Source organism: Sciurus vulgaris (assembly GCF_902686455.1).
Source record: "Sciurus vulgaris genome assembly, chromosome: 10".
NCBI classification, from domain to species: domain Eukaryota; kingdom Metazoa; phylum Chordata; class Mammalia; order Rodentia; family Sciuridae; genus Sciurus; species Sciurus vulgaris.
This window is the reverse complement of record NC_136470.1, coordinates 108,225,569-108,237,682: the sequence shown is the minus strand read 5'-3', so window position 1 is coordinate 108,237,682 and position 12,114 is coordinate 108,225,569. Positions and strand designations below refer to the sequence as shown.

Genomic DNA, 12,114 nt, shown 5'->3' with positions numbered 1-12,114 from the left:
AAAATATAATAGCTGTAAGCTTAAACATGTATTAAAGTTACTTACAGTTTCGTAGTCATACCAAGTAGCATCAGGTATGAATGCATTCACCGATTCTGCTCCCTAAATTGAAGCAAGACTTTTAATCTTTTTTTAATTCTTAAGGAGAATCTTTGTCAAATAATAAGTTGGACTTTCCATCTTTTAAGAGGAAAAATTTTCTCTATGTTGTCACACACCATTATCTTCTACAGATAATAGTTGAAGTGCTATTTTCCTAGCATTACTTAACATAATGTAAGAAATAACTTAAAGCAAAGGGGTAAAGATGAAATTATTGTAGGTATTGATTAAAATAATGCATGAATGCTTTTATACTGCTATAAACCTCATGATCACTGTGAATGTAAACATGTTCATTTCTGTATACCTCCACGAACATAGACATTTAAAAAATAGGAACCACAAATTTCACTCCACTGTTCTATCAACACTTTCTTAAGATCAGCTAGTTTTCAGATTCCCCTTTACTTACACTATAACTAAATTTCAATATTTATGTTCATTTAATGGAGAGCTCACTGATATTACTGTAAGATTTTATTTTGATTTAAATAAAAAAGCTTTGACAGGAGAATATTAGTTTTAAACAATTTCTGTACCTTCAGTTACATATTATGTATTTGAAGCATATATTGATTTAATATTTTTTAATAATTTCAAATGTTTTCCGCATTTTAGTGTTCAAGTAAATATTTAACAGCTTGAAACAGTTCATTGAGTAGCATCTATTACCCAGATGCTTCATAACTAAGTATGGATTTGGTAATACAAAGTTCCCTTTAAGTAATAAATTTACTAAATTTGTACAATTTACCTGTTTCAAAACGGGAGTGATCAGTAATGCAGGGCCCCATAAAAACTCAGTATCCTCAATCCAGCTGTTTGTATCCTCATAAAATCTAAGAACAATGACAATTTTTAAGATAAAATAATCCAAAATAAATATATCCAAATTCCTATCTTGTTTTATGTTTTTAGCCCTGAGAATCATTATTCATTCTACTTATTTATTATGTGTAATTTTAAATCAATAGTTCTTACATCCCTTATGATTCATCTCACACCTAAGAAAGAGAGGAACAGAATGAAGGAAGGGAGATAAGAGGAAGAAATCAAGGAAGAATTAGTTTTTCTGCTATTCAAAAAAAATCTTCCATAGGTTATATGGCTACTTTGAGTCTGTAATAAATTATTTTTTTAATTTCTCCTGTAAGATAGTTTTATTAAGGACCAAGAATGTTTCATATTCTATTTTTCTAGTTTTGACATAGATTTGTAAAGTTCTTTAAATCCCTCCTTGAGAAAAGGTCTATTCTAATTATGGTATACAAGTGGAAGCCCAATTCACTTTTTTTTGTAAATATTTTACACTGTTATATATATTTACATGATTTTACAATGTATACTTGATACTCTTTCAATAATTCTGGGCTTAATCTTACTGATATCATTTCCCTAAGATATTATATGTATGTTTGACCTTGGAAGTTCTATTCAATTGTAACATTTCTATAATTAATGTGGTCTATCCAACAAATTATGTCTAATAAAATCATTATATAATTTGTCAAATTGTATATAAATAAATAATATGCTGCTGTAAATATAAGCAGCGTAGATCCACTTGATATCTTGATTTTTCTCTGCTAATCTTTTCAATGTATGTTTTAATGTATTTTAAAAGATATTTTAATTCTTATACTTAGTACTCACTCATGAAGAACTGGTCTTGCTACTGTTTCTCCAAACACATGGGCTTTATAAAACAGAGTATAGAGGAAAGGTAATAAGGTATAGCGAATAGTTAAATAGTGTCTTGATGAATTGACCAGAAGCGAATTCTGTCCAAAAAATGCAGGATCTTGATGCTGTAGAATAAAAAGGGAAATTAAAACAAGAAACCTAAATTGTGAATGGAAATCAAAATAGAAATATTTTCATCTATTTCTAAAACACAAATTGTGTAAATTTGTCCTTGTTTATAAAAAGCTAAAATTATTTCATCATCACAGTGTGTGAATGTTTCTATTTTGTTGCTCATGTATTTTACTAAGATTTAAATTAGACATTTTTGATATAAACATACACTGGGAAGATGACTTTTTTAAAACAAAATAGGAGTTTCACCTGTTAATTGTGGTAGAATGAATTTTTGGCTCCAATTTTTCCTCTTACTCACAACCTTCGCCCTGTAACTTCGTAGTCCCTATCACTGGGCTGGGTATTCCTATCTTCACAAGCTCCTACCACACCTGACTTTGTGCTCAGCCCTCCGAAGTGATTTTGGCCAGTAGGATGGTAGTACATGTGTCATAACCAAGCACAGGCTTAACACGGGCTTGCGTGAGGATTAACTGTCTTGTACCTTGCCACTGTTATTAGAATACACCCCAGGTAGTCCACTGGTCCAGGAATACAGGGAGCAGAGCTACCTGGACAGTCTGCAGACTTGAACCTTGAAGTGCAGCATTTCTACTGAGTCCACTAATCATCTAACAGTCTACATCAGCTGACTTCCTCAGCTAACCTGTGGGAAAGCCTGTTGAGATTTCCAGTACAGGTCAAAAAATTTACTGAGTCAGCAGTCACCACTTCCCTGGATTCACCTTTACGTTTACACTGAACTCCTGTTTCCTTTTGGCCCTCCCAGCCATCGAAAGCACGTAGTGGGAGCATTTTGCACACCCTTTTCTAAGAGATATGGAACTCTTCCAATGGTCAACTTGGCCTTGCAAACACCCCCAACTGACCTCACTGAAACTGTTAACCTGCTGCAATCTGTGATTCTCCTTACCAAATCACCTTCTTACCCTGTCAGCTTCCCTGCTTGAGACCTGAAATGTGATTTGAAGTCTCCTGCCCTTTTCTTTTTTTTTTAATTTATTTTTATTGTAAACAAGTGGGATACATGTTGTTTCTATTTGTACATGGAGTAACAGCATACCATTTGCATATTCATACATTTACATAGAGTAATGATGTTTGATTCATTCCATTATTTTTTTCCTCCCCCCCACCCCTCCCACCTCTCTTTTCCCTCTATAGAGTCCCTCCTTCCTCCATTCTTGCCCCCCTCCCACCCTCCATTACGTGTCATCATCCGCTTATCAGTGAGACCATTCGTCTTTTGGATTTTTTAGATTGGCTTATCTCACTTAACATGATATTCTCCAATTTCATCCATTTGCCTGCAAATTCCTGCCCTTTTCTTATGCTTCGTCTCCATTGTCCTTCAGAAGTATTTCACCAATGGATCTCTAACATATTCATTCTATCATACCATCTACTTTTTGGAAACACCAATTAATACAAAGTACAATGTGAGTCATATCAGGATCTCCTATGGACATGAATTGTTCACAAGTATCATTTGGGTGAACTGCTCAGCATCATTGGATGGATTAGGAAGTGGCTAACCTCCAATTTGCCCTTCTAATTCTGTTTCCTTGTGCCTCCGTATGAGCCAAGCTGAGGAGTCATCTCTTCTTTTTAAGGAATTAAGTGCATGCAACAAATGTGTGAATACTGAGTAATTTTTAAAGAGCACACATTTAATTAGCTTAATTGTTAAACTAAACTTTACCCATCTCTGAAAAATATACTTATCAGGGCCCAAGACAAGCTGAATTCAGGACTGGTTAAACAGCTCCATGTTTCCTGGTATTGCAGCTCCTACTGGTTCAGAACCATGCTATGAAAGTCTTAGTTTTGTTTTTTCTCTACCTATTTATTCCGTTTTTTCTTTCATCATAGAGTAACTTGGGACTCAAATTATTTAGTAAATGTCTTTAATTTTTTTGTTTTTCTTTCATGAAACAAAAATTGGAAATCCTTAACAGTACATTTTTTATGAAATAGAAGTTACCTGAAACTTACACTGCTGAATCTGCTGAATCAAAGAATCCATACTCAAAAATCTTTGACTCTAACTTAAAATACTAGTAATTTAACACATATTTTTATGACTTAGCCTTCCATAAAATATTTATAAGTACATTTTTCATGACTTCCTTATTTGATTTTTTATATAATATTTATATGTATGTGTATATATATGTACATAAATATATATAAATATGGGCATTGAAACAAAAACATCTAACTATTCTTTGTGAATTCTGCAATCTTTCAGATCATATTTTCTGTAGATACATTTAGGACATTATTAAAACTACAACTGTGGACAATAAGAGTCACTTGCCTGATATCCATCAGCATTATGATTTCTAGAAAATGGATAAAATGCCCCAAGTTGCATCCATCTTCTGCAAAGCTCTTCTGTAGTATCAACCACAAATCCACAGATATCTGCTCCAACCTAAATAACAAATATATCTATTATTTACAGCACTAAAATTCTCAAAATTGCCAAGAGCATCATAGTTTATGCCTCATCTTTATCATCTCCTCTTTAACCCTGTTCATTTTTCATTTTTGCTCCATCGTTGCCTCTAAAACCACATCATTTTACATACTTTCATCTTCATTTTTAGCCTGTATATACATTTATCTATTTTCTTTTTTGATAAAATCACTAATTCAATGTATAAACATAAAAATATTATATTAAAATATGTTGCATCTTAATCCAAAATAAAACTGTTTAATTTTTCTTATTTACAATACATCATTATAAGAGTAAGCTAGGAAAAAGCCTGTGATTATATGTTCATATTGAGTTTATGAAATAAATTATTCTAAATAAAATTGAGTTTCACTTCAATCCATATACATGTAAGTTTGTAATAGACTTACTTCAAGACATCTCCAGAAAACACTATCTTGAATGTAGCATTTACTATTTACAAGCATTTCTTCATTTTTCTATGAAAATATATATGTATCTCTAAATAATGTGTTAGTATTGTTTGCATGTTTATTAACTATACAAATGACATGTATGAATTACAGTGCATTTTTCTTTTCTGGTAAGATTAAATTATATCAATGTTACTCTAGTTCTCTTTTGAATGGGATCTCATGACTATAAGAGATATTTCTATGAAATTAATGTACATATTTCCTTATGAACATATAAAGCACTCTTATTAAACATTATGTATACATAGATTTATTTTTCTGTTATACTTAACATTGTGAGTCTTCTTGTCCTTTAATTTGGTACAGCTTTAATTCATTTACTAAGTTTTTACTTCTTATTGTTTTTTTAATTTTGCAGTCAATAAGACTTTGTATTAAAATACATTCTAATATATTTTTTCTTTTTGACAAACACAGATGTATTTTATTCTCAAAGAATCACCTTTGTATTAAAATTTTTTAATTATTTCTCAAAATATTTTGCCTTAATTGCATTAACATCTCTTATATTATTACCTACATCTTTGGATCACTTATTGATATTCTTTGTTTTTTAATTTACTCATTTAAGGCTATCATTCTTCTTCTAAACACTAATTTAGCAGAAGTAACACAAGCTTTGATAAGAAACAAAATTGTTAAGATTCAGTTATAAGTTTGGGGTTTTTTTCCCATTCCCATTCAGTTTGGTTTTTAATGCATGAATAAGATGATAATGTGCTTTTTAATTTCCAAGTGCAGGATTGTGATAGGGGGATCTTTACTGATCGTTCAGTTGATTTTTTGGTGCTCATTTTATTCATACACATGAAAGAAAGAATAACTACTTCACCAAAATTTCCAAATAAACTTTACATTTTTAAATGACTCTCTGCAGTCTTGAGTATTAACACTATAAATTTTTTTTTGCTTCATATAGAGATCTGCCTAATTTCTCAGGTGTAGCATTTCCTTTTATACATTTTCTCAACTGCTGAATATTTGAACACTTCTCTGTACTTATCTTTTATCTTTTAGGTAAAAGAAATAGCTCTATCTTCTTTGTGAAGCTAAACTGACAATAAAACCTTTTAAATATATTTCTACTTTTGAACTTATTTTTATCCACAATGTATTTGAATTCTGCCCTATAGTCTTTTGTTTTATATTTATAGTCAAATTCTTTTCCATACTTTGTTTGTATTTATATTTATTTCCTGAATTAGTTTGCTTGATAAAGTTTTGTTAATTCCATTTTACCACCATAATCGCTTAAATGATACAGACATCCAAATTTCATTTTCTCACAAACTCCTAAAGAATAAAGATTGAGTTTATTTCTGTAACATGCTTTTTAATAATTTTACCAAAAAGCATTAAAGATGCCATTGAAAGTTTATGTTTTGGTGCTCAGGATGCAGCTCTGTGACTGTTTTCCTAGCACGTGCAGGTTTCCTAGATTCAACCCTCATGACAAAAAACGAAAAGAAATTTAATATGAATTTTTGCTTTTATAAATATATATGTATATAAAACACTGTATTGAGCTATCTTACCAAAGGCATTCCAAACAAACTGAACTCTAGCATTCCTGTGATAGACCATTCCATTTGTTCCCATGAAGCAGTATTATCTCCTAACCAATGTGCAGCATAGTGTCCAGATCCAGCAAAAGTTGACCGGGTGAGAATGAAGCTTCTCTTGTTAGGAAAAACTTTTTCTACAGCTCTTAAAATGAAACAAAATTAATAAATAAATAGGATTTACCTTAAACCGAAATTGATATTTGCTGATTTTAGAACTTTAGCTTCAAATATATATTTGAATAGTCACTGAGCCAATTCATAATATTTAAGAGCTTTTCCACAAATTTGTATATCATTTTTATTTACCTATCAATACTTACCAATTTAAATGTATCCTGATCAAATACAGAAGAATTTTATTTTTTAGAAACAATGAGATGTTCAATGACTTCACTCATCCTTTACCAAATCAAAAGCCCATGCTATCAACTCAATATTTGTATTGGTTTATATTGTTCAAACTCATTGAAATCCTTTTATAAATATAAAGTTTATAATATGAACTTCAGTCCAACTTAAACTCTTTCTACAGGATAATGACTAATCATATCTTAGAGTCTACATTTTCAAGTATTAGTAGGCAGCTATGGGAAAAAAATTTATGTGTGTGTAGCTTTTTATTTTTCAGTTTCAAGAAGTTAACCACCACCTGCAACAACTAGCATTATTTATTTTATCTCTGTTGGTGCCCTTTATTGATAGTTTTTTATCAATGCAAAATTATTGAGAAAAGATAGAAAAATTTAATTCAACATATAAAGTTATCCAGGGTACCTTAGAAAAATATGATCCTCTCATATGCTTTTTCCACATCCCACTTTTAATTACATTGGTACAGAGCATGTTTTTTTTACCCCCTTAGATCTTATTGACTTCAGTAATGCAATATGTAACACTGTAGTAACTATAAACATAAAAGTAACTCAACACTATGAAGATAATGTACAAAACTTTAATATTATGATATGATTTGGGATGAGAAAGAATGGATTTGAATACTCAATCATAGTTATTTAATTATGAGAAAATTACAAATATATTAAGACTAGGACCTATGCTTTATTAACAACTGCATTATAGAACCTTACACAATACTTAAAAACACTTAGGGGTAATCAACATATGATCGTCTCCTTCCTTAGTTTTGTTTCAAGTAAGATTTTTATTTCATTGCACTAAAAAAGTACTTGGAAATCTATTACTTAGAAACTACACTTTAATTTTAATTAAAACACTTGGTTTTGGAAAATAATTAAGAACCTGGTCTAGGAACACCATTGGCTCAAGTCAATTGGGAAGTTCTTGTTTAGAAAACAGTAATGTTTAGAAATGGCAAACTGAATCAAAATTTCGAAGGATAATTTAAATCCAATCAACATCTAACAACATAATAAATGAATGATGAATTTTTAGTATGAAAGTATTACTAACTTTCTTTTTTACCCTTGTTACTTTCTAATTATATTGATAAATTACCAAAAAGATTTCTAGATAATAAATACAAAAGGAGTGTCAGAATGAAATGATAACTTACTTCTCTGTGGCTATAGCCATGCTGTATCCATACAGGCTGTGAACATCATACTGTTTTCCCCAGTTTTGCACAGCATCCATGCAGAGCGTTTTAGAATACAGGATTTTGTCAAGAATATCTTAGAGAAAGCACATAAGGAACATGTCTTAAATAAAAGACTACAATGAATTAAAATAAATTATAATTAGACCCCTATCCTGCACTCCTATTGCTCTTGCAAAAACTATTAGCTTTACATTTATATTAATAAATACCAGAGAACTAGTATTTCCTAACTTTTATAATAAATAAGCACATGGAAAAATAGACTATAATGGGAGTACATAAGTGTATACATCTATATTGTGCATCATATACCCATAGATTCATTTTAATTCTCTACAATAGATAAGTTTATTTAAATATAATCCTACATCATATTACATATTGATTTAAGGTTTTAAAAATAGATCAAAGATTTCGATTTAGAAATATATGCTAGAATTTACCAGTTAACAAGAATACTACTATCAATTAACACTAATAGGTAACCAAATGAAATTTACCAGGAGTAAAAGGTGGATAATTCAGACTACTCTCACTGCACCCTTCGGTTGAACCTTGAACAAAGCTGGAAACTTCATTCATGTCCTAAAAGGATTTAAAAATGAAAGCTAGCAGATTTTATATAATTCTATATCATATAAGCAAAAATTCTCCAATTGTTTAAAAATACTTTATCAATGGGAACCACAAAGTTCTTTTATTCCTAGAAAGCACATCCAAGCTACCAACTTAAAATAAGTCAAATTTAAATACCATCTCACAGAGATATCTCAGCCAGCTTGAGCAATTTTAAACATCTAAATGTATTTCACTTGAGTAACTTTCATTGAACATGAAACACATTAATTAAAATATTAAGTAAATGTTTTTTTCCAAATGATTGTATGAGTCTCTTCATCAAGTTTCAATCATTATACACACAATCCTAGCACATTCATTTATTCAACTTAATTATGTTTTGGCTCATATATTAAGTTTCTATGATATGCTAAGCACATGGTTAGCAACAATAATTGTCTCGCTCAAGTTCCTGTCTTTCCTCCTGAGAGACTGGAAATGAAAAAACAATGCAAATAATCTTTAGTATTCTAATTCAAATAGTGTGACCTCCTGGAATACCTGGCAGATTTTCAAGGAACCCTAGGTGAGCTTGATCATATTCTGAAAACTGATAACCTAAGCATCTTTATAAAGATTAACTTAAATGTTTCTGTATTAATAGTTTTACTGGAAAACTTTTTTTTGTCCTGATACCTTTTCCATTTCATCCTCTCCTGCCTTTAAAGATGAATTCCATCCCTTGCTTATATAGGATATGAAGTATTCTTTCTTTCTATCTTTCAACAGAGCAAAGTCTCTTTTGCTGTTCCTAAATTATCAGTTTATAATTGTTAGTGTTCTAATGAACCAAAGTGTTCCTTATCCAGGAAAAAAAGAAGTCTAGAAAGAAAAATTCAATTCATAGTTTAAGAGATAAAATTAAAAAAAAACAATGTCATAGAATCCTTTTAATTATTTCTTTCAGTAGCTAAATATTACCAGTGTGATATCACTAGTTTTATGTAAAAGAAAAAAATAAATGGAAACCTCTATTTTCATTCTATTGACACTATTGTAGAAATTCTGAGGATAATGCTTATTCTTTACTCAATTCCATTTTGTTAGCAAAAAACATAATTTTTCCATATTTGTATTCTTCCCAACATATTTGATATGCAGATGATAGCAAATAAATTCTTGCAAAATATATCATTTATTGATTAAATAAATCAATTTATAATTAAACTATGGCTAAATAAATAATTAGCATTTCAAGGACAAAGAAATTTTATGGACCTAAATACCCAAAGAGCACATAGATAGGTTATCCAGTATGTCTCCCCAGGGTTCCATTTAGTTGCAATACTTTTGAACAAAGTCACTGTTCTTCTATGTTCAAGCTCAATAAATGTTTCTCCTAAAATATAAAATTTCAGGATCATAGTGATTTCTTTCATGAAATGGAGTTAAGGTTGCTATGAAGGCTTGACTATCATCCAGGATTTCTTAGTACCTTAATTAAGTTTAGTAACTGGCAATGCATAGCTACACAAATAAAACTTCATTCCAAGAAACAAAGACATGTGTTTTCCTTTAATAACTTCACCGGTCATCTAAGATATTGATTCTTGTTGTTTCTTAATATGAATCACAACTCACCGCCAATTTTGATTTGTTTTATTCCATAGCTTGCTAAAAGTTTCTGAAGAGTAGAGACATTCATATTGATATTGTTTGATTCTTGCAAACTTACGTTAAAGTTTTTGAAATTGCGAATAGGTTTATGGATTTCTACAGGCCTATCCTCAAATCTGATTAACTTTTTAAAGATAAATTGCTAGTTATAAAATTAAACACTTCAATTAAACAATTAAATTTATTCTCAAATAATCATCTCAATATCTCAATCATCTCAAGGAAAACATCTCAATTTGTATTTCTTGTTGTTCCTCTCTAACCCATGAAGATAGTAAATATAATATTTACAGGTTCTAGAAAAACATTAAGGGCTTTTAATTTTATGTTGAATAGATCAGAAAAATACAACATACTTTTTATGGCTAAACTGTTCTATTCATTGTCAAAAATAACAGTTTTAAACTACTTACGATCCAAAGTCCATCATAGTTCACTTTTTGATGAAAATCATTGCATTCATTTGCCCACCACTCTATGCAGTTTGGATTAGTGAAATCAGGATATACAGATAATCCTGGCCATACCTAGATAAATAGATCATTCACAGAAATACATAAATAAAAGAATAAATAAATAAATGGAACTTTATCTGAGTTGTGTATTCTAAAATTACTAAAGTAATAATATTATACATATTTAGGAATACGTGACTCATACACTATACACTTCCATAATATTCTCAGATCTATTTCTAGGTGCATTTAAGTAAGAATAGTTAAAAAGAAAGAGAGAGGAAGATCATAAGGTATTTAGGAAGGAAAATATAAAAGAACTTTGGATGAGGCTGCTACTTTTACTGTAACTAAATTTATTTCTAATCATCCTTGTATGTTAGGTTAAAAATGTATGTTAGGTTATTCATTCAAAACTGAATAAAATAAAACAAATAGTTCATTTCTAAAGACATTTGCTACCAAGAAATCCAGGCAAATAATCTTTTTTTATATTTATGTCTTATCAACAATGTCACTGTGACATTAAACATATACTAGGCACAGTTCCAAGCATTTTTACAATTTTTAACATATAATCTTCATTGGGAATTTAGGAGGTGGGGTAAGTGCTACTTTTATCATCACTTTATAGGTAAGGGAAGTGGCACATGTAAATTCACCTTGCAGATGAGAAAAGTTATACACAATTTAAGCAACTTATTCAAAGTCACACTTCTAAGAACTGATTCAGTAAGAATTTTAACCCAGGTAATTTTATTCCTTAGTTCATACTGGTAAACAGAAAGCATACTATACTATCTCTTTGTGATTTATGTTCCTCCAAATTATTTTACTTATTGCTTCCAATAACTACATTAAGCAAGAAGAATTCAATTTTAAATAAATTGGGATAAAATATACTGTTTTATATCCAAATAATCAGTATTGGCTGGCTGGCTGATGTGGCCATATCCAACAGAATAATTTTTTTTTTTTTTTGTACTAGGGATTGAAATCAGTACTTTACCACTGAGACTTATTCCCTGTCTTTTTTATTTTTATTTTTTTTATATTGAGACAGGATCTCACTAAGTTGCTTAGGGCCTCTCTAAGTTGCTGCGGTCGGCCCCAAACTTTGGTCCACCTGTTTAAGCCTCCCCAGTTGCTCAACAGATCTTCAAAAATAATATTACATGAAATAGTAATAGCATCACATGTAGGAAAACGTGGTTCTAATAGACTCATAATTATTCAAGGAGATCTTTCTCAAGAAAATTTAACAAATGCACAGAAGTGATCGGAGCCAGGCTCAGGGACATACACCTGTAATCCCAGCTACTGAAGAGCCCATGGAGGGAGGATGGACAATTCAGGGAAAACTTGCAAGTTCAAGGCCAGCCTGGGCAATTTAGGGAGAATTTTTCTTAAAATAAAT

The 12,114-nt window shown here is 30.4% G+C and overlaps 1 protein-coding gene across 1 annotated transcript in view; it reads right to left on the bottom strand.

The window, feature by feature from the left end:
- SI (sucrase-isomaltase) overlaps window positions 1-12,114 on the bottom strand; it is a gene marked incomplete at both ends in the record, with an annotated part of 121,969 nt that overhangs the window by 92,381 nt on the left and 17,474 nt on the right. The window contains 8 exon segments of the mRNA XM_079155080.1: window positions 46-102; window positions 857-941; window positions 1,756-1,910; window positions 4,244-4,360; window positions 6,399-6,570; window positions 7,963-8,080; window positions 8,508-8,592; window positions 10,656-10,769. Of these exon segments, the coding sequence (XP_079011206.1) occupies window positions 46-102; window positions 857-941; window positions 1,756-1,910; window positions 4,244-4,360; window positions 6,399-6,570; window positions 7,963-8,080; window positions 8,508-8,592; window positions 10,656-10,769 (903 nt within the window).